The sequence below is a fragment of the Epinephelus fuscoguttatus genome, linkage group LG10, assembly GCF_011397635.1.
Source record: "Epinephelus fuscoguttatus linkage group LG10, E.fuscoguttatus.final_Chr_v1".
NCBI classification, from domain to species: Eukaryota; Metazoa; Chordata; class Actinopteri; order Perciformes; family Serranidae; genus Epinephelus; species Epinephelus fuscoguttatus.
In genome coordinates this window covers 39,455,115-39,477,854 of record NC_064761.1, presented here as the reverse complement: position 1 = coordinate 39,477,854, position 22,740 = coordinate 39,455,115, and the positions used below count along the sequence as shown (strand labels likewise).

General features: G+C 42.6%; 1 protein-coding gene across 3 annotated transcripts in view; it reads left to right on the top strand.

The window, feature by feature from the left end:
* reps2 (RALBP1 associated Eps domain containing 2) overlaps nt 1–22,740 on the top strand; it is a 43,901-nt gene that overhangs the window by 13,954 nt on the left and 7,207 nt on the right. For all 3 annotated transcript variants that reach the window (XM_049588936.1, XM_049588935.1, XM_049588934.1), the window contains 16 exons: nt 3,975–4,098; nt 5,265–5,440; nt 8,164–8,272; nt 8,741–8,847; nt 8,933–9,074; nt 9,167–9,230; nt 11,620–11,788; nt 11,907–11,960; nt 12,189–12,267; nt 12,546–12,611; nt 14,602–14,650; nt 14,749–14,885; nt 15,246–15,307; nt 15,448–15,537; nt 21,094–21,180; nt 21,262–21,395. In XM_049588936.1, coding sequence (XP_049444893.1) covers nt 3,975–4,098; nt 5,265–5,440; nt 8,164–8,272; nt 8,741–8,847; nt 8,933–9,074; nt 9,167–9,230; nt 11,620–11,788; nt 11,907–11,960; nt 12,189–12,267; nt 12,546–12,611; nt 14,602–14,650; nt 14,749–14,885; nt 15,246–15,307; nt 15,448–15,537; nt 21,094–21,180; nt 21,262–21,395 — 1,649 coding nt within the window. The remainder of the gene's footprint in view (nt 1–3,974; nt 4,099–5,264; nt 5,441–8,163; nt 8,273–8,740; nt 8,848–8,932; nt 9,075–9,166; nt 9,231–11,619; nt 11,789–11,906; nt 11,961–12,188; nt 12,268–12,545; nt 12,612–14,601; nt 14,651–14,748; nt 14,886–15,245; nt 15,308–15,447; nt 15,538–21,093; nt 21,181–21,261; nt 21,396–22,740) is intronic.

The window sequence follows — 22,740 nt, the reverse complement described above, 5'->3', positions numbered from 1 at the left end:
TTGTTTTGGTGCACACCCGAGTGTGACTGCTGTGTTCTCACCTGCCCAGACGAACCATGCTTAGGGGGCAAACCAACTTGAGTTTGATTGAACTGAACCACACCGGGCAGGTGTGAAAGCACCCTTAGAACGGCTCTCCTAAAACAATCTCAGACTCACGATGGACAGATAAAAAAGGATCCAAATCGATGCAGCAGAATCAGCGCTATCCTCTTTTTTTATTCCACACAGTCACCGGGGCAGATTAATATGCCGACAGTCATATCAGTGATGACATTATGCACGCTGAAATGTTTTTGGCATTTTTCCATCTTCCTTAAATAACTCTCCCCCTCGGGCCATAGATCTGACCAGACCTGCCCGCCTGCTTCCTCAAGGCCTTCACTGGTGTTCCTGAAATAATCTCCATCCATCTTTCTGTGCTGACCTCAGGTGCTCTCACCAACACTGCAGACCTGACCTCCGCTGTCTATCTGCTCAGCCTCTCTCTGGCCTCTGGTTGTTTTGGGTCTCATCACTCTGTGAAAGCTGTTGAATGAATACACTGCAGGTCAAGCAGAAATAATATCTCAAAAGGCGATGTGAGCCACACGCACTCCATTCGCCTCTCAGCCTCATTAGACAATGGGTATTAACAGCTCGCCTGTATTTTATATTTCATAAACACACACCAGCAAATGAAAACTGGACTTTTGGATCTGGTATGTTTATAAAAAACATTTAAGTCTTAAGCACCGTTAATCCATTGTTGCCAAAAGAAGAGCAGCTTTTCTCTATTGGTTTGTCATCTGTTAGTCACCACCTCCTTGTTGAAGCTAAAACAGTTCACTGGGCCTCTTCATGTGTCGTTCTGTCTGTGTCCAGGCCTTTTAATGATAATGATAAAAGTCAGTTTTGCCTTTCTGAGTTACTGGAATCATCAGAGTTACGATTAGGTGGATGAACTCTAATAAAATGGAAAGAAATGGGAGCATAAGTTCACTGTCAAAGAGACCAGATCTCTTCTCACAAACATTAATGGGGGAGTGATGAACATAACACACAGTTCAGTAAGTCCACTCAGAGTCTGATGGTTTTTGAAGCACAGAGCAGTCAAGCCAACGGCCCCGCAGCCGCTGAGAGTTTGAGGTTGTCTGTTTGGCAGTTGTGGACAGACCTTTAAAGGCCTATTTGGGGTTAGACTTGGTTTTAAAGTTCAGGTTAGGATAAGATTTAAATTAGGGTTAGGGTTGGGTTTAAGCTTTTAAGCCCGGTTTCCACCCAACACTTTCAGTATGGTACCTTCGGAACCAACAGTAACCCTTCAGACATGGTGCCTAGACCCTAGTGTTTCCACCGCAAACAGTACCCTTAAATGAGGGCGGGGTTGTTGTCACTCACTGCTCCGTCCAGCTCTCACTGTATTTCCTCATTACTGGTGACACAGAGGAAAGTCTGCACCTCGTTTATCGTCCACAGAACCAACATTTTCAGAACAAATTAAAACTCTGCTAAGAGTCTCTCTCCATGGGATATTTGAAAATAGCAGGTTTGTGCATTTAGTTCTTTAGTCCGTGACCCTTTACTTTCCTCAGAGTGAGGATTAGAATATATGCAGTTCACATAACCCGGCCGAAATTCATACATATAAATGCTTTAAGATCCACTCATTACTAAAAGTGCCATATAAAAACTAAAGTAATGGTCAAAGTTGTAATTTGGAATATTTAAGCTGTGTTGATCAAATCATGTCATCAACTCATGCACTGAGTAACATTACAAGTAAATGTTCCACCTTAAGTACTCCACCCCTATTTTGTGGCAAAAACGCCTAAAATGACATACCCAAATTAAAATGACTGTAGCTTCTGAACCGCTCTGACTACATGCACGCATGAGGTCTTGCCAGAAAGAAACCTCCCTGAAGTTTCTTGTGAAAGTGTCAGAAACACTCTAGGTGAGACAGAGTAATGAGCCTCTGAAGTCAGCAAAAAAATTGAAGATTTTGCCCAAAAAAAAAAAAAAAAACGTTTTTCAGGATGAATAACTGTCTGTGGCTTCATCTGAGCAGGTAAATGACACTGTGGGGCTGTAGGCACACTATCAGTGAACATTTGTTTCAAATTTGAAGAAGAAAGCACAAAGTATGACCATTCTACAGTGTTTTTTCCATGAAAAGATCCAGGCGGAGCTCCAAGAGACAAAAGCTCTCATTCGGCTTCAAAACAGTACTGTCAGTGATCAAACAACACTCAGCCAGTTTCTAACATTGTAATGATTGAAAGCAGGTGTGATTATGATAGCTGATGTTGTTTTTGACACAGAAACACCATAAAATATCACCAAATAAAGCCACATGAAACGTGAAAGTTATGATCCCACTTTCTAGACGGTATATCTCAGCCAAAAATACTGGTAGGAGTGAGACTCGTACCTTTTATAAGCCAGCTAAGTCCCCACTAATGGCTCCACATAAGATCGCGAGTAATCCTTTAACTTTTCCCGTCGAAAAACGGCATGACATGACTTGTCACCACTCTTCGCGATTTTGGACTTTGTGTGTTTAGGCTGCTCTGGTGTGAAATTCATAATAAATAAAAGAAAAACTATGTTATTTCTGAAAAGTTGAGAGCTGCCTGAATCTGGCAATACCAAACATCACATGGTTTGATGATGTAGTGCGCCTGGGAGATACCATTTAACAGAGGAGGAGGGGAGCGAGGACGTTAGCGTCCTGGCGGAGTTAGAGAGGTTAAAAATCCCAGCAGTCGTCTCAGACAAAACCAGACACAACTCAGCCCTGAGCAGAGTGACCGTCCTCTACTGACCAATCAGACTGCAGTGTTCACAGCTCCACCTTTTAGTACCAGATCTGTGTGCTAGGTACCCCAACAGAGGGGGGACCAAAAACGGAAACGGTACATAACGGTTCCACTGGTACTATCCACAACTTTTCACAGTGGAAACAGAGTGAACTGAACTGCTTGGTGGAAACAGGGCTTTAGTTATGATGGTTAAGGTTAAGGTAAGGGACGAGGGCTGTAACTCCACTGCGATAAGGTGATGCACGGCCTGGTGACCATTTTCTAATTCACTATGAAAATAAGTTGATTCACACTGGAATTTTTATTTTGTACTTTGAATGTAAAGAAGGTGCCAGAGTACATAAAAATATTGTTTATCAAAAACAAAAAAAGGCCGGGAGAGGATTCCCCTCGACCCCCCGACAGAGGTCCAAGCTAAGCCCCTAATGTACTCATATCGTAGATTTACACTCCTGCATGCCTGACCTGTGCAGGGCTGCTGCCACTGGATTTGCATTTTTACAAAGATGAGTGTGGACGTCAGATGCAGAATGGTTGAAAAACAGGCAATTCATTTATTTTATATTCTGATAAATATTATTATTATTATTAACTGACCCCTGGCTTCTCGTCATTTTGCAAAAGTGCCCCAGTTTCTCTGGTCAATGAGTGTAATCACATGTATAACAGTACAAGGTGGTGTGTGTTAATACTTAAATGACAAAGGGATTTCTGTTATTCAAGGTTGCCTTGTTTCAGTTCTGTATTTAAGAGACAAATACATGTGATGTCACAGATGGAGGAGCTTGTGTTCACATCAACACAGTTCTTTTTATTCAAAACCAAATTTCCTTCTGTTATATTTTTGGGGAATTTTCCCTCATTGTCCTACGTAATCCTAATCTTCTTTGCTCCCCCAAAGCAGTCATTGTACCTCTAATCAAAAGAGTACTGGATAAACAGATCCCACTGTGCTGCTGATCCCTTACACACGGTTTCTTCTGGCTTTACTCTGTTAGAGGAGCCTGTAGTTTTGTATTACACATTATCTTGACCATGGTGTAAAATAATCACATGTTTAAGATTATGGATTATGTTTCTGAAAAGAGGAAAACACAGCAGGCAGTTGAAATGATGAGGTTTAATATCATATATTGTTAAAGCCTGTCTAAAAATGGTTTACTCTTTCAGGTGACCGAGGTGTGTGGAGCGAAACGTCTGGGCTACTTTGGTACGCCTCAGTTCTTCGTGGCCCTGAAGCTGCTCGCGGCCGCCCAGTCTGGTCTGCCCGTCCACCTGGAGAGCGTAACGACCAGTAAGTCTGCTGCACCGAGAGGAGGCGTCTTAGGAGAGCAAAAGGGGATCAGGAGATTATCTGAACATGGCAGGATTTGGTCTAATCTGGATGAAAGGGGAGTCGCGTGGAAAGGGCTAAGTGGGTTTGCCCTTATTACAAGAACGCACAATCAGTCACACCCCCGAGCCAAGAGAAAATCTGTTTTCACATAACAGGTTGATGGATTATTAGAAAAGTATGTTTAGAGTTTCATATTCACCGTGGTGTTGTTTTATAGTAGCTCACCTCAGCAGAGTGAGACACGTAAAGACGCTCATCCTGATTAATTCCCTCAGGCTAATTCTAGACGTATCAAAGGTCGTCGTACAGGAAGCTCCGATCAGACAAGACTTCTGAAATCTCCTTTTTTATATTAAATGCTTTTGACTTAAAGGTCCAGTGTGCAGGAATTACGGGGATATATTGGTAGAAATGGAATATAATATAATAAATATGTTTATTTTAGTGTGTGATCACCTGAAAATAAGAGTCATTGTGTTTTCGTTACCTTAGAGTGAGATCAGAAGGTCATTTAACCTCAGAAGTCGTACACTACATCCATGACGGTCACTGTCTTCCTCTTAGTTCTCCAGGAACACCTTGAGCACACTGCGGGTCTCCTCGTAGATCCGCAAATGGCAGGTTTAGTGATTCTCTGGATGTTATCATAGAGAACTTTACAGTGACGCTTGGTGCCTCCTTTGCCGCGACCATTCATGTTGTCAGAGTCTGGTTTGTCCCAAAGAACAACTGATGAGCCTGATGAGCATGAGCCTTTTGTATCGACGCAGGGAGCAAGTCCAGGTATACAGAGATCGCCATGTTGCACCGCCATGTTTCTACAGTAGCCCAGAACTGACATACAAACCAAGCACTGGATTTAGACAGGGCCATTTGTGTTTTTACGTTTTCATGTTACATAATTCAGCTCCTGGTAAAAACCTCCTGAATGATGAACATTGACAGAGTTCCGATTGAGAGAAGTTTCAGCTGGTTGCAGTCTGCAAACCTCACTGTTATGTGCCACTAAATTCCCATACATCTCACACACTGTTCCTTCAAATACCTCTTTTGACTTAAAAAGAAAAAATCTTAATATAACGTGGTAAATGAGACATAAGAATAATCCCCATGTCTCCCTTTAGATCTACCTCTGCCCAGATTCGCTGGGCTGAAGAATGAAGCAGAGATGCGATACCCAACCGTCCCCCCAAGCATGGATGTTCAGGGGGCTCAGTGTGGGACTGCACCTGGCTCCGTCTCCTGGACTCCAGTAGACAGGAGCACCTTCAGACACCTGGAGGCCAACGTAGAGAGAAAGGTAAGCTTGAGATGACATTTCTAACTAGCTCTCAACTGTGACTAGCTGCTCTCTGACAGAATAAACTCTACAGATTAAAGCATGGACCACTGTTCAGATTAGAGCAGCACTGAGTGGGTGCTGTACCACTGAGGTAATGTTTAGAGTCGATTGAAGCACTGAGCAAAGACATTCCTCTCAGCTGTAATCATCAGAGCAGAAAGGCCTCGTTGTTGAGAGATTAGAGGAGAAGGACAAACCTTCAAGGTTCCAGCCCGGCCATAAGTATGCAGAACAGGGACAGACCTAAAGAAACCTTGATGTAGATCACACTGGTTCAGCTAAGAACAAGCAGATAGAGCGGGCACATGATCACCAAACTTGACGACTGAAGAGGCGACAAAACGCTGCCAACAACTTGTGACAACTGCTGTTGGCTGCAGTGTCAAAATTTAGCATCAGTGGAATAAATTTGGGTATTTAGTGCCAGTCTTGTTATATTTAAATGCTGTGTTATACTTAAAGGATACGTTGACAAGTTTTCAAGACAGTCTGATAGAACTGGGCAGGTTTTCCTGGCTGTAGTTGTTCCTCCTGTTCATACTGGTCATTTAACCATTCCCTCCGAATGTGATTCCAGTGTAAATGATTAGGGACAAAATGCAAAGTGTTTTTCCTACTGAGCTGCTGTGGAAGCATAATTACAAACATGTCGTACTAAAAGGACCAAGCTGGGAACATATCCACTCGATTTGAATAACTCAGACCACAGAGGCCTCATATTAAAGGGTAACTTTGGTATTTTTTCAACCTGGACTCTATTTTCCCATGTTTGTGTGTCTCAGTGATAAATGGGAACAACAATTTTTGAAACTGGTTCAGTATTGAGCAAGAGTTCTGCAGCCAGCAGCAGCAAACTGGTTGCAGTTTAAACACTCGCTTTATGTCCACTAAAAGTGAGTTTTGTTTCAGAAGGGGAATCCTCTTTTTGTTGCTGTTTTTAAAAATGAAAAATTCATTCATAACTTTTTATATAGGCCCTAGGGTTGGGTTGGTATTAGGGGAAAAAAAACAAACAAACAAAAAAAAAAAGTTCCGTTTTTTGTGAAAAACCGCATCAAGTCGGTAATAGCAAATTTTCGCCACTTAGGGGCGCAATTGACTCATTTAAAATAAAAAACAACCATAGGACAACAACTTACAAATAAATTTGTAGGTTTAGCTTACTCAGTCAGTGCAAACAAGGGTTGCCTCCTTCGTCTGGCTCAAAGCCAAAGTGTTACCATATTGGCGCATTCTTTGATTTCTTCAAGACTAAATTGTCCACCATTATCGACTTCCCGTCGCTGTTAAACTAACTCCAGGCTACAGTAGACGCCTCGGTGCATGCGCACTCACACCCTCTCTCTCCTGCTCACTGTGCACTTGGCAAAGAGGCAGACACAGGTGCTCACAGACTCGGGCGTACTATAAGCGGAGCGGACTCCGCGAGGAATGTCTGTAGTCATTCGGGCTTCCATAGTCAGTGCACTTCCGCGTTGTAGTTTCCTGTAAAAATGTCCGTGAAAAATCCCTGTGATGTGAAAAATACATACCGAGCAGTCTTTTGTGTGACACTGGTGCGCGGAGCAGAGTCCGCGCGGTCATAAAATCTGAGCTTTGCGCGCACAGGGCTTGCGGACGTCCACTTTTAGTCCGGGCGGACTTCCGTGGAGTCCAAGACGGAGTACCGAACCGAAGTGCTATTACCGAGAACCGACCCAACCCTAATAGGCCCAGCTGAATATTGCAGTAATAATGTGTGGTTATCACAAAATCCCACGGCACACCATTTAAGAATCACTGCTCTATTTAATTAGCCTGGAAAACCAGACCCAAATCTAGAGAAATTTAGGGTCTGGCTATGAGTAATGCAAATGGCCCAACATGGCCGAGGGGCGGCACCAAGTATGCATTTGAAAATATCACTGCACGCAATTGGCTAACACTACAACCAATCAGAACAATACACGGGGTGACGTATCCAGGGCTTAGCTACCAGCGGAGTCGGAAAGATTCAAGCGCCGTCTTCTGTTCCTCTTTTAGAGAAAAAGCCAAGTCTAACTCGTTCATTGTAGCGGCCAAAGCCGTTTCAAACACCTGGTGTTCATCCGTAGCTAGCCTTGCAATGTTTATTGACTGATTCTGGACTTCGTCGTCGCAACACTGTCGTCATCTGTTTAGCTCGCCTCTGGCCCGCCTATATCAGATACACCGATGTGATTGGTGCAGCTCGGCTCCAAGGGCATGGGTAATGAGCATCATTACTGATTGCCAGAGTGACTCGCTGAGCAAATTCAAATTTCCAGGGTACTATTTAGTAATTCTCATTCCAAAAAATAAAAAAAATAAAAAAAAACGACATTGTTTTTAGATTAGGATTAAGATGCCTGTAAAATGTTTTGTAGTCCCCTCGAAACTGGAGCACAGGGGCATCCTGGGGGCCCTTGTGGTTAGGATGCAATGGAAACCATATAACCACACCGTCCCAATAGTGCACTGCGCCATGAAAGGATAGCTACAGGTACTTAGCAATGACTTTAGTTAAGGTTACATTTACCTCTAGCTTCCCCAGACCTCAAAGCAATAGGGCACATTCTGGCACGAGTTGGAACAGGCTGTTCATGACATTAATGTGCTGTGAATATGTGCATAGAGGTCACTTAAACTTATGTTTGTGAAATAAAAATATTCTCTCCCTGAAGGAGCCTTGGTCCCCACCACGATCACCGGCCACTTCACCACCTCGATCCCCCCTGACCTACCGCGGCTACCCGTATGCCAAGCAGAGAAACGGGGCTGACTCACAGATCGGTAAGACAACTTCCAGTCCAGTGCAGACACACCTCATCTGTTCGATTTGGGGTTGGTAGAAACAACTTTGTATCTGTTTATCACTGGGAAATGTCCTTTTTTAGTGCTCTAATTCAGCATGTTTGGAGCGTTTTCAGCACATCACACATGCTCGTAGTCTCTTTGATAAAGTGTTTTCCTCGATGATTGCTGCGGTGGGTAACTGAAATGCAGCCCTGGACCAGCACTGCAAGAGATCTTGCACTAGTCATGTATAATAAATTAGAAATGAAATGTAAAAGATGAGGTTTTACTGCATCTCTGACACCTGTTGCGTCCTCTAAAATGGGAAGCTCTGATTTCTCCCTCCTGGTCTTTTGATCTGGAAATTTATCATTCTCTCTGATCACATTTTTGAGGGGTGTAATCGGCGTGTTAGTCTCAGGTTTCTCCTCCACTGCAGCCGTGTTTTTCTCTGCTGTCCTTCAGCCTATGAAAGCAAACATTCCTCACGGCCGGTCGTTCAGTTGGAGCAGCATTCCTCGCCCAGTAACTATGGGACCAAACCCACTGTGGAGCATCCTGTTATGGCTCGGGTAAACCTAGAGTTTTACACCTTTTATGCTCATGTAAATAATTCTGTATAGCTCTTTAAGTAATGATTTCTGTGCATCCTCCCAGGCTTCTTCATCAGAGAGGCTAGACCAGCAGGGAGCAGTAGACTACTCTGACGATGACCCCTGGAGGATCACAGAGGAACAGCTGGAGTATTACACTAATCAGTTCAAGAGCCTGCAGCCTGACCTGGGGGCTCTCATTCTGGGTATGTACACCACCACCCCTCCTGCTGCACCTATTTATAAATTGAAAAACCTCCTCCAAACTATGTCACCACTTTGTGACTCTTTTTTCTAGGAACCATTGCAAAGAACTTCTTCACAAAATCCAAGCTCCCCATACCAGAACTTTCCCACATATGGTAAGTGCTGACTCACTGTGCTGTCTGTCCTTGTTCTGCTCTGGGGTCAGTTAGGTGTTTATCAGCCAAGCACCTCAGCGTGCACACTGAGTCAGACAGGAGCAGACCTTCAACAACCTCTCATCCTGAAACAGAAGGGATATTTGGAGCTGTTTTATTCATTGCAACAAAGAGAATGATTGAATAGAATAAAATGTAATGGGGAAGATATGTTCAGATTTTCACTACATGCTTATCATTGCCAAAAGAACTAACAGTACTGATATTATAGCAATATCTACAGGAAATGTAAATACTAATAATAATAATGATAATAATTCTTTCAGTGTAATTCATTGTTACCTTATCGGGTAGGGGTGTGGGGGTGGACAAAGCAAGAATGGAAAGAAACAGAAATGATTTAAAAGATACTGGGTTTATTTACACTATCTGTATTATTAACATGATATCAATATTTAATTTTTTAAGTATCACCATTATTGTCAATACCAGTATATGGGGACATCCCTATCACACAATTTTAAGGAACAGTTTGACATTACACTTTGAGTTTTTGATTTTGTTACCTTTGGACAAAGTCAGGCTAGCTATAACAACATGTTTCCAGCTTTTTTGCAAAGCTAACCTGTGCTAGCTTGACTAACACGAAACTTTTTGTTTGATGTTAGTTAATTAATTTAATCTGCCACGTGTTAAATCCATTTTAAGATGCAAAAGTGACATATTACGGTTGTACTGTGGAGTTTAAAAGTGCTGCTTGTTGGATTTTCGTTACTTTGGAACAGAGCCAGGCTAGCTGTTACCCCATCTTTCCAGCTGTTGTGCTAAACTAACTGGCTACTTGGGGTTAGCTTAGCTAATACAAAACTATCCTTTTTACGTTAGTTATTATGAATGCTATGTATAATTTTTGAAATCCATTCAAAAACAAAGGTGTAAAGGCGACATATTGTGTTTTCACATGGGAGTTTAAAACATGCTACTACTATTTTTGTTACTTTTGGATAGAGCCTGGCTAGCTGTTTACCTATGTTTCTGTCTATAGTGCTAAGCTAACCGGCTGCTTGTGGTTAGCTCGGCTAATACAAAACCATCCCCTTGATGTCAGTTATTTAACATGCTGTGTATCGTCTTTAAAATCAATTTAAAAACAAGGGTGTAAAAGCAACATATTGTGGTTTTAAGTGGAGTTTGGGTGGATTTTTGTTACATTCAGCTAACACGAAACCTTCCCTTTGATGTTAGCTAGTTAGTGTTATGCTATAGGCTATATAGTTTGTTAAATACATTGATAAACAAAGGTGTAAATGAAATATATTGTGATTTTACATGGGAGTTCAGAAGGTGCTGTTCGGTGGATTTTTGTTACTTTTGAGCGGAATCAGGTTAGCTGTTGCTCATTTTCCAGCCATTGTGCTAAGCTAACCAGCTGCTCGTGCTTAGCTTGGCTAGCTTAGCTAACACGAAACCTCCCCTTTGATGTTAGCTAATGAACAAGCTGTAGGCTATATAGTCTGTAAAATATATTTAAAAACAAATGCAAATGCATATTGTGGACAGAGCCAGGCTAACTTTTACCCTATGTTGCCGGCTTTTACTCTAAGCTAACCGACTGCTTGTGGCTATCTTGGCTAACACAAAACTATCCCCATGATGTTAGTTAGTTGAATTTAACATTTTATATGTAGTTTTTTAAATCATTCAAAAACAGACATCTAAAAGCAACACGTTGTGGTTTTATGGTGGAGCTTTAAAGGTGCTGCTAAGTGAGCTAGGTTATCTTTTATCCCGTTTCTAGTTTTTATAAGCTAATTGAGATTGGTATCAATCAGCAAGAAGCGAATGCATATATTTTCCAACATAGTTATTCCTTTATTTTTGACAATTGTTTATAATAGTGGTAACACTTCATTTTATTTGTGATTTCAGAATAATTTTCTAGTGATTTCCTGTAAGGTTTCCAGAAAAAAACTGTGATTTGGCAGAAATTATATACAAAATGCAAACTGTCTTCTTTTATTTATTTATTTTATGTCCAATTAAAAATAATGAATACATAGGCAATTAGTTGCTCAGGTCAGTGCACAGCAGATCAGCAGAACATGGAAATATTGTGAAAAATGTCACATTTGTCTATGAATCATAAGTGAATATTTACCTGAACTTTTCTGTCAAGAAAATTCCTGCTCCATAAATGAGTATCAATATTTCTTTCCAGAAAACATACATAAAATTATTGGGAAATGATTACTAATGTTACTAAAATGGTTTCTTACACCATTGTTAGTGAACCTGAATTCATTCATCAGGATTGTTGTTTCAGACCTAACTCTACAGCTTCGCTTTCAGGTTTTGCTGATTTTTTTTTTTCCCCAACTCATTTTTTAAGGGAGTTGAGTGATGTGGATCGAGATGGAGCTCTGACGTTCTCTGAGTTCTGCACAGCCTTTCACTTGATTGTAGCACGCAAGAATGGTTACCCTCTCCCAGAGAGCCTTCCCCCAACCCTGCAGCCAGGGTTCATGCAGCAGGAAGAGGACATACCGGATACTCCTGAGGTAACGGAAACAGCCATTAATCTCTTATCTGGAACATTCACAGACTCATTTGTCTTTGCTGTAGTTTGCTGGTTGCTCCTATCCCAGAATTAACCCCTTACACTGTGCTTGTTTGCAGAGTGCAGAGCCTCTTATTGTGTTTGATGATGCTGTTCCACGGCCTGGTCACATGGTAAAGTAGATACTCCAATGCCAGTTAAAAAAGGTTTATTTGAAGTCCCTCTGTGATGCCTGTAGGGGGCACTAATAAGCTGAACATGAGGCTGCTCCCTGTTAGTCTAAGAGCATTCCCATCAACATGTTGAGCTTAGAGCACATGCTTGTTCCACCTAAAATGCACTACACTTTTCAAGTTATCTCAGTCTTTGCATGCAGTGATGTTGTATCGTTCTTTTTTTAGGATCGGAGCATTATAGAGAGGCTCCAGCCAGGCCTCGCCACGACAAAACAAGATTTGAGAGAGGAATCATGTAAACAAGGTAAAATAAAATCCACTGTTTACTAGTTTATTTAAGCAAGTAATGCCCAAATAATTATGAATATTTAACTTTATTTGTATAGCAATTTCCAAAACAAAATTTGAGAGACATACTGTAAGACATATTCTAAAATCAGATGCAAGGCACATGCACTTCTTCTGAGTAAATACGCTGCTCTGCATGAATATTAACTGGGATAGTGGCATTCTGTGAGCATTAATACTTCATGTTTCATGTATGTTGTCCTGCTGCTGACGTCTTGATCACTGTGTCTGCAGATGCGGGTGTGAAAAGGGTGGCAACATCTCAAGAGAAACAGACTCTGCAACTTCCTGAGAGGCCAGGTGATACTAGAAGTTATTTTAACGTGATAACATTAAAGTGAATCATTTGTTCATTCACAGTAGAGTGCAGCTCGGGACGCATATTTCTGTACGACCTCACACTGAGTCCAGAGCAGATAATGACCATACTGACCGATCCTGACGCAGTTATTGTCAGCTAAAGCACTGAGTTTGTTACTCTATCATGCAGTTTTTGTCACCATAGTTACAGCTTGCCTGTAAACCCTGATTACACACGTGTGGGCACAGGATTCCCAGTTGTCTTGTTGTAATATCTCATCAGAGCCCCACAGGTTTTACATTTTACATAACCAACTGCTTCTTTATCATCTGTACTGATGACTAAATTGGAACGTCTCTATACTGTGGAGTTTCCTGCATCATTTGACTTTGGCAAGTCAAGTAAATAACCAACCCCAGAAGTGAACATGTAACAGCCAACACAGACAGTAGGTCCATAGTTTTTTTTTTTAATTTTTACACTATATTTTCATATAAAGAACCTGAAGCATGATGTAAAGTAGGCTAGCCCAAACCTGCACATCATTTGTAAATTCAGTGGAACCCAGTTACGGTGATCACGGTTACAGTGATCGGTCACTGATATGGATCATAAAACTTGGGACAGAATTATTCCTCTACAAACAGTGTTTAAATATGTGTAACCCTCTTTTCTTGATTGTTAGTGTTCCCCTGTTCTCCCGGGCTGTGGGTAATAAGCAGGCTACAACATTTGTTTCTTCCTCTTCATTTAATTTTTCCCAACACGGCAAGACAACACATTCCAACTTAGGGGTACAGCAGCTTCTCTTCACTGTAAAGCACGAGGCACTCACTCTCTCTCGTGTATCACTCACACCTGTCCCCACAAAACAAGGGCAGGTAGGAACCAATCAGCTCATAACAAAGTGAACACAATGACTCCACTTAAACACTGAGCATGAAAATACAAATGAAACAATACACAAACTGCTATAAATGACCAGTAACTCAATAATGCTGAATCTATTTCTACTAAAATATAAATAATGTGCCCAATAGTAATGAAAATAACCCAAAAATATAATGTGTGCTGCACTTATGATTACATTATTTACTTAAAGTGAACAAGTAGTCTGCTTACTGTCTCCACTTTAGGCCTTTGTCATGCATGACAACATATGAAAAGCGTTTAAAACTACAGTAAGTCTATATAGATATAATTTACCACCTGCCTCCAGCTGACCACCTGAGGCTGCTGCTGTGTGTACATTGAATTTATGACAGGTAAAAGAGTAATTTATGACATGACAAACTGAGAAAACTGAGCCAATGAGATGCAGCAGTAAAACATGGTGTCCCTCAGGCTACCCTGAGTCAGTCATGGCTGCTGATGGAGACAGGAAACGAAACAGGAAAAGCACCTGTGGTTGAAGCTGTCCTCTTCAAGTGCGTTGAAAATTCCTTCACGTGATGCCCCTCATTACTTTACATTCACGTAATAAACATAGAGATACTGATGCCAGTGAGAGGAATAAAGAAAAGGAAAAATATTGGGTCATAATAATCATCTCCTTATTTAAAATGATTAATTGACCTGGACAGATGTGATCACTTAAAGAGGGTTCCACTGTATTTGTCCAAACCCGGTTTGGCTCGGCTCGGATATCCACACTCTAACACACACATCATGTGTCACACGACCCCTGGTACTTTCACTGTGTCGGGAATCGTGTTACATTTGGTGAAAGTATATGGTTAGTTTAAGAGTGACAGATGACAGACCTTTTACAGAAGCTGAAATATAAAGTATCCTGTGAGCACACTGCACACTGTGTCCAGGTGTGAAAAAATGACATTGAAATTACATGTAGTGTTGGATGAGCTACTTTACACACATGAACTTACAGTGTGTGGTTCCACGGGGAAGTTGTTGTTTCTCATTTATAACATTCAAACACAACCAAAAGTCTGACGTGCCTTTGTTAATTTAACGTATCCCTCCTCACAGAGCCGCCTCAGGACCTGGACCCACACATGAGGACAAAAACTAGACCGAGGTGAAAATCGCCCCATGAATTACAAGTCCTCTGCACGCCTACGTCGCTCTTTAACCTCATTATACTTCTGTTTTCCACCCATGTGACCTCACCTCCAGGTCCTTCTCCAGCACCTCTATTGAAGAGGCAATGAAGAAAGTAGAAGAGCCTCCTACTCCTCCACCTCGACCCCAGAAGACCCACTCCAGAGCCTCCTCGCTGGACCTCAACAAGCTCTTCCAGCAGGGCGCTCCAGGTGCGACTCCCATCTGCAGGACTCTCCCTGTCTTCACTCAGCTCCTCTCACAGTATCAGTGTGTGAACACGCAGGCTCAGAGCGTAAACCGCCCGGAGCTATGGTGCATTTTGCAACAGAGTTATTGTGTTTTGTTTGCGACAGTTCTCCTTTCACGGGAGAACAAAAGGGGAAATGGAGCTGGGTGGGTTTTATTGTTCAGTATGGAAGGTGAGAGGCTCATAACATTGCAAGTCGGTGTCTGATTATGAAAATATGGGTGGTTTATTTGTGTGTGAAGAGTGAAATGTGGCTGCTGAGAGGAAAATACAGGTAAGCAACAATTGTTTACAGCTCAGTGATATTTTATCTGTATTTTAGGCATTAAAAGTGGATGGTTGCCGCCTCCTCCAGCCCTCCCTCCCAGACCATCAACCTCACAGGTAAGCCTAGTTTCATTATGGCAGCAATCCTCCTTTATCAAGTGAACAAAGCCTTTGTTGTTCCTCCGAACTCCAGCTGTACAATTTCTCATGAATTAATGATGCTTCTGCTAATCAGTGCCTCTCATCTGTCTTGTCAGGTTCCTCATTTTATCACCGTATCAGAGAAAACTCCCCAGAATAAAGTGCAGCAGCCAAACTTTGCTGACTTCAGTCACTTCAGAGAAGAGGTGAGCATGAAATCAGATTTTCTTCATTGATTTGTCTTGGGGTTTGCAAATGTAGCAAGCAGCAGCGCAAATTGTCTCTGTGAAAGGGGGGAAAGAATATAAGCAGGCAAACTCAAAATTCCTTCCCAGATTGTCAGCGTTTCCCACTCCCTGATTTTCCGCCCTTCATCTCAGATGTTGCACCGTAAATGCGTCTCTGAGGTCATCTTTGTCAAATATACGGGCCTCTATTTCAAGACACAAACGAACTCAGGGGTTATGACAGCGGCGTACATCAAACTCGGCTCAGTCTGAATACATCACCGATATATTTATGGCTGACGTGACACGTCGCCTGTTTAGTCTCCACATCATTCTCTTTGTCCTTCAGTCGTCTTTCCTGACAGTTTTTATAGTTTTTGGTATATACCTGTATCCTGTTACACAGCACAACCATTCAGTGCATGTTTTATATCCAACCTCAGTCCGTTGTTTGCTTATGAAACTGTACTGACACACTGTGGCTGATTTTCCACAAATTTAATCACATCAGGTATGCATTCATGTCTCCATTAGTCCCACTTTGTAAAGAAGTGTAGTAGTGTCCTCTTTACCAGGTAATTCATATCTAATCAATCAATTGGAACGCTACGTGTTTACAAAGCTCTTCTTTTTTTTATGTGACCATCCTTCTGGCAGAGGGTTTCTGTCTTTATGGCAACCACCTGTCTGACCTATTGGACAAATCAGGTGGAGTTTAAAAGGGACAGTCCACCCCAGAATCAAAAAAACATATTGTCCTCTTACCTGTTGTGTTATTTATCAGTCTAGGTTGTTTTGGTGCGAGTTGCCAAGTCAGATATCAGCCGTAGAGATGTCTGCCTTCTGTCTGATATAATGGAACTAGATGGCACTCAGCTTGTGGTGCTCAACGTGCCAAAAAAATACGTTTGAAAAACTCAACAGCAATGTCAGAAATCATGACGCGGTTACTCAAGATAATCCACTGACCTTGTTGCGAGCAGTTTCATGTATGAACTATTTTCTTTTTTCCCCTGCGACACCCACCAACCTCACCGCACAGAAGGAAGCGTGCATCTTATGTTGGAGGAGTGGGTCATGTTCATGAAGGCGCGACATGTAAACATTAATGACGTCCTCCTCAGCTGAGCTATAACATTAGCTAGCTCAGTGGTGCCAAGTGAGCTAGCAGTAGATGCACACTTCCCTCTGCGTGGTGATATAATTGATGGGTGTAATTCTGTAGAGGGCAATTGTCCCATGAAGCTGTTCACAACAAGGTCTGTGGATTATCTTGAGTAACTGCGTCATGATTTCTGCAAAGAGACATTACTGCTGAGTTTTATGAAGGTATTTTTTCAGTCCATTAACCACTTTTGCCCAGACTGAAATATCTCAACAACTACTGCCATGAAATTTTGTGCAAACATTCATGGTCCCCAGACGATGAATTGGATCCACCACTTGGACACTGAGCACAGGTTCGCCTCAGGGCTGTGTGTTAAGCCCTTTCCTGTATGCCCTATACACATACGACTGTGCCCCCCTCTAGCACTCTAACATCATCGTCAAATTCGCGGACAACACAACAGTGGTGGGCCTCATCTCTGGCGGTGATGAGACAGCATACAGGGAGGAGGTTCAGAGGCTCGCAGCCTGGTGCTCAGCAAATAACCTCCTGCTGAATGCCAGCAAAACCAAGGAGATGGTGATGGACTGGAGGAGGAAGAGAGCTGAGCCTGCCCCACTACAGATACAGGGAGTTTCCTCTTTTAAGTTTCTTGGGGTGCATGTGGCCGATAACCTAATGTGGTCCACCAACACATCAGCGGTAGTCGGAAGGGCCCAGCAGAGGCTACACTTCCGAAGACTGCTAAGGGAATGTGACCTGGATGAGCACATGCTGCATTCCTTCTACCGTTCCACCATAGAAAGTGTGCTGACATACTGCCTCAGTATATGGTACCCAGGTTGCATGACCAAGGACAGGAAAGTCCTGGTCATTAAATCAGCACAGCGAATTATTGGCTGCCCTCTGACCTCGTTGGAAGACATAGCAAATACGCGAGCACTAAACAGGGCCAAGAAGATCCTGTCTGACCCATCCCACCCAAGCCATGGCCTCTTCAATCTCCTGCCCTCTGGGAAGCGATACAGGGTATTGGAGAGCAGAACAAACCGGCTTAAAAGCACCTTCTATCCATGGGCAATCAGACTTTTGAAAACTTAACCCCCCCCCTTAACTGCAGTTAAGAGGAGAAATATGTGTATTTGTTTTGGGGTGAACTGTCCCTTTAAGGTCAAAAGCTCCTGCAGCTCAATCCTTCCTCTCTTATCTAGGAAGTCACATAATCCCTCAGATCCTTCCTCCATTACTGAGTTCATCTTTTTAATCACTGGTGGTTTGTGTGTGTTGAATCCAGCAGACGTGCCTTCTCACTCCTCTGTCTTTACCTCCTCTCCATTTCCATTAGTGTTGCCTTTGCAGTATCACCATTTCTCTGTCTCCCCACAGGATGTTTTACTTAGTCCTAATTAAAACCTAGAAGACTGGACGATCCCAAAGGTGCCCGGTCTTATATTTTTCACTTAGTGAGACAAACTGAAACTCACACCAGCCCAAACCCCTCAGAGACACATGAGTGAACTATGGGCACGGTTAAAAATAGCTTCCTCAACATAAAACATGTCAATCTTAAGTTAAGGGTGAATATTTGATACCAGCGTTTGCAGGGAGCCCTTGGGATCAGTTCAGTGTGCAGTTATGGTGAATGGAAAACGGCCTCGTGTGTAGACGTATATACTGTTCATTCTTTGTTCAGTTCATTCTAGTTTTAAAAGAAAAGGACAAAGACGTAACTTTAACGTGACTTGTTAAGACTTCACTTCACTTTACTGTTTTTTACTTCATTTAAAGGGTAGCTTTAGTACTTTACAACCTGGACCCTATTTTACCATGCTTTTATGTCTCAGTAATGAATGGAGACAACAGTTTTTAAATTGATCCAGTACTGAGAGAGAGCACTGAAGCCAGCCCCCACGAAACAGGCTGCAATGTAACAAATCTGCAATTGTCCATCCATCCATCCATTTTTATCCGCTTGTTCGGGGCCGGGTCGCGGGGGCAACAGGCCGAGCAAAGCACCCAGACGTCCCTGTACCCACCAATGCTTTCCAGCTCCTCCTAGGGGACCCCAACGCGTTCCCAGGCCAGATGAGATATGTAATCCCTCCAGCGTGTTCTGGGTCTGGGTCTGACAGAATCAGCAATTGTGCACCATCAATTTACACCCGCTAAAAGTTTTTGTTTTTGCCAGTGACAGGCTCAGAATATTATTTTAAGTGTCTGACAACATTATGGAAAGGATCCCTACAGAGATAGACCTTTTGGTTAAAGAGTAAGAGCCTATTTTAAACCAGAGACAGCCCCAAAATCGCCATCGCTAAACCCACCAGACTCCATTTAAATAAACAGTAATTTTAGCGTGTATAGAGCCGGCATATTTTCACATGTAATTGGGTGAGTTAAGGGTTTAATTTCAACCAAACCACCCACTGAGCAAGCAACGTCTGTGGACGTCCAAGTCTAGTTGATATCATGTCCACAGACGTGATATCAACTAGACTTGGACGTCCACAGACGTTGCTTGCTCAGTGGGCAGAGTTGGTGATTGTTGAACAGTGAAAAGACAAACCAAGATGATTTTTGTGAGTTTTATTTTGTTTCTGTTGACTTTGAATTAAGTGTGTTTTATGATGATAAAATTACTGTTTATTTAAATGGAGTCTGGTGGGTTTGAGGATGACGGGGTCTGTCTCTGTAGGGATCCTTTCTATAATGTTGTCAGACACTGAAAAACAACAGTCTGAGCCTGTCAATGGCAAAAAAAAACCCTTTTAGTGGATGTAAATTGAAAAAGTTCTTTACGATACCTTCACAAAATCAGGCTGTGAGGGTTTTACGCACATATGTCTGAAGCTGAAGAGAAAAAGTCGTCTTTTCCATAACATAAATATCACAATATCTATCCACTCCTCTGTTGTGGGGGGTTTAAGATGCCGCCAGCGCCTTGTGAGAGCTTTCTTGCGAGCAGATATCAAAACACCAAACATACATCTGTCAGAACACTTTGCCTTAAAATCAGTGCATCCTAAAAATAATGAATATTGCGAGGGCAGATCCTCACTTCACTTTCACACTACTTTGCTAACCTTTATTTTTCTTCACTTGACTTCTCTGAACTTCATTTCACTTTATTTATTCATACTTTACTTCACTTTGCTTTTCCAAACTAGAAACTTTTCCAGTGACCACAGCTGGTCAGTTGGTGAGACGCTGGGCGGGCAGCCAGTAACGACGCTGCTGCAGTCGTGACCTACATGCCACATCTTTGTTTTGTTTTCCGAAGCACAGCAGAGCTGAATACACATTATCCATCAGTCCAGCTATTATCCACACTCACCAAGGCCCACCGTCTCCTCCAGAGAGAGGAGAAATTGACATGTAAATACATTCAGACAGTGAGCTGGATGGTCATCACTCATATCTTCCTCCTGTTGTGTTCGCTGGCTTCACTCTTTGCTCCACAGGGAGATTTAGTATCTACAAGTTTATTTGCTTTGTGTTAGTTTGTTCTTATTTTTATCAGTTAGTGGTAAAGTCTGTGTGACAGTGACAATATTTCTTCAGCCCGTACATTGCTGGATTGAAGGAGCCGTGACCTACGGCTGCTGTGACCACACATAGTGCTGATGGAGCTCCTGTGGTTTAATGCCACTGTAGCAGCTACTACGCTACCTTTTTTTAAATGTTTCCATGCTGTGGTTGTGTTTCACATCCAGCGGTGCAGTGAATCTCAGGGTCATTATTTGTGTCAGTTGCGTTGCTCAGCTAAAATGGATTTTTAGGTTTCTTGGGTACAATTTACAGCAGCGGCATTAGCCTGTTTAAACCATCAGGAGAGCCCAGGCATCTCAGCTGCCACCGCAATGGAGACAGCAGCCCGTAGAAATTAGTGGATCAAATTCACTAAATCCAACATTAACAGATGGGAAATGATGCAGTGCTGAAATAGAACAAAAGGTGCTGCCTGGTAAGAAATGCATTCAACTTTCTTAACAACTAATCTTTGAGCTAAAATGAAGAAACTGACCTTCATGTGTCGGCTCTGTCTTCACATTGTTGCACTGTTAACCTCTGCTGAATGAAAGCAGGTGGGGATACTTTAGACATTATGTCTAAAGGAGAATAATGGCTGAAATGCAGCAAGGAGATGCAATAAAAGCACATTAATCCATCATGGCTGCCCCTGAGCAGGCAGGAAGCTGCAGCAGGAGAGCACTAGATCGTGGTCCCTGCAGGGAAGGTGCTAATTTATCCCGGGTCAGGGCCGACACATTTCATCCTGCCTCTTTAGCAGCTCCCTCATATTATTTCACCTCATCGTGACATCAACACCAGGAAGATATATTTTATCATAACGCTTAAGTGGCCAGCATCTTTGCAAATCTTTTTGTGTAGTTTTACTCATGCTTTTGCTTCTGTGTGTGTTGCAGGAGGAGAGCAGTGTGAAACCTGAGGAACAGGGGCCGCGCTCTAGATTTGGAAGAAGTACTGAAGACCTGACGAATGCTTCGAAACAGGTCTGAACTGCAAACTTTATGAGTGTCTGTGTCTCTATCAGAGTGAGGAGACCAACTTTTATTTCTGAAACTTTCCCTCAGGACGTGATCGGAGTCTCTCACAGTCAGCCGCCACAGAAGCCAGTCCGCAGGAAATACCACCCAGAGAGCCAGAACCTGGAGACGCTACCTCCACCTGCCATGCCATTTCCTACGCCCACCAAATCTGCTCAAAAGTCAGTTAAACAGTTGACTTTTTAATCCCAAAATATCTTAACTCGTAGCAGTGGATGAGAGCCAGAATCAGTATTTTTAATAGTTAGAATTACAGCCACATCAGCTTTATAAGGTGTCAGTGTTGTGTTTGTACCTTTTTTGTGCTGCCCCCAAGTGGCTAAAACAATCAGTTAATTCAGGTTAAAGACCTTATTAATTGTACATACTGCCAGGCAGTGGTTCTCAAATGGTTTACCATAGGTGTGTCGTTATTATTGCAATATTCGGCCAGGGCTATACAATTTTTTTTCTTATTTCTATTGTCTTATGTCGTGATAAGAGTGATAACACACGTTATAGAAGCTATACTGCACAGATATAAATGCTGGTATGCCTTGAGGTGATTGTTAACCACTGAAACATATCCAGAAAAAGGAATTCAGCAGACACTGAGGCACACCCTAACTCAATGTAATGACTCCAACATGTGTGCTCCTGTCTCCTTGTTGACCACACGACTCATTGAAAGTATCTGTCATCAATAACAGTGGTGACTGCTGGTAATGACTCGTTGACTAATGTCAAACCTCAGCGCTTTGATCTGATCGCTTCAGTGTCCACTGTCTTTGAGTGCAGGAAGCCGTCCCTTTACTGTGTTTAGACCCAAATAACAGTGACCGAAATGGAGATGGCTCAGGAGTTAGGATATGTGTTATGTTTGTATATTGTCTTAAAGGAATACTTCACCCTCAAATGACCATCAGTCAGTACTCACCCTGTGTAATGTTGAATTCACTAAGAAAACCTTTCTTACGTCTCCAGTGAACAAAGAATCCAGAAACAGAGAAAATTCTTGATGCATTAATGTCACAGGGGTCTGAGTTTAACAACAGCAAAACTATATCAAAGCATCTGTTTACAAACTCTCACACAACCCTTGCACAGTATAATCCAAGTGTGACGGAGCGGCCCCGTCACTGAGTGCAGGCAGTGCACACATACACATACACACACACACAGACACACATGCTACGCACTATGCGCTACACGTTACACCCCACTCATCAAACATTTCCGAGCCCCATTCTGGTCCACTACATTGGTTGCAATTATCGCCATAATTCACCGCCCCACAGTTCTGTAGTTCGCACGAGGGCGCACACTCGCCGTTCTGCACGCCTGTTCATACCCATCCATATCACATAGACACTCACCGCAGATGCCAGGTTGTCCTCCCCACTGCCCTCTGTCAGACGCCGAATCCGCCAAACAGGGGCGTATCGAGTTCCTGGGGTTTAAAGGGGACGTAGCGGGAAAATGGTCACCTGATTAATTTAAATGTGTGTTTGCGCTAATTATGTTTAT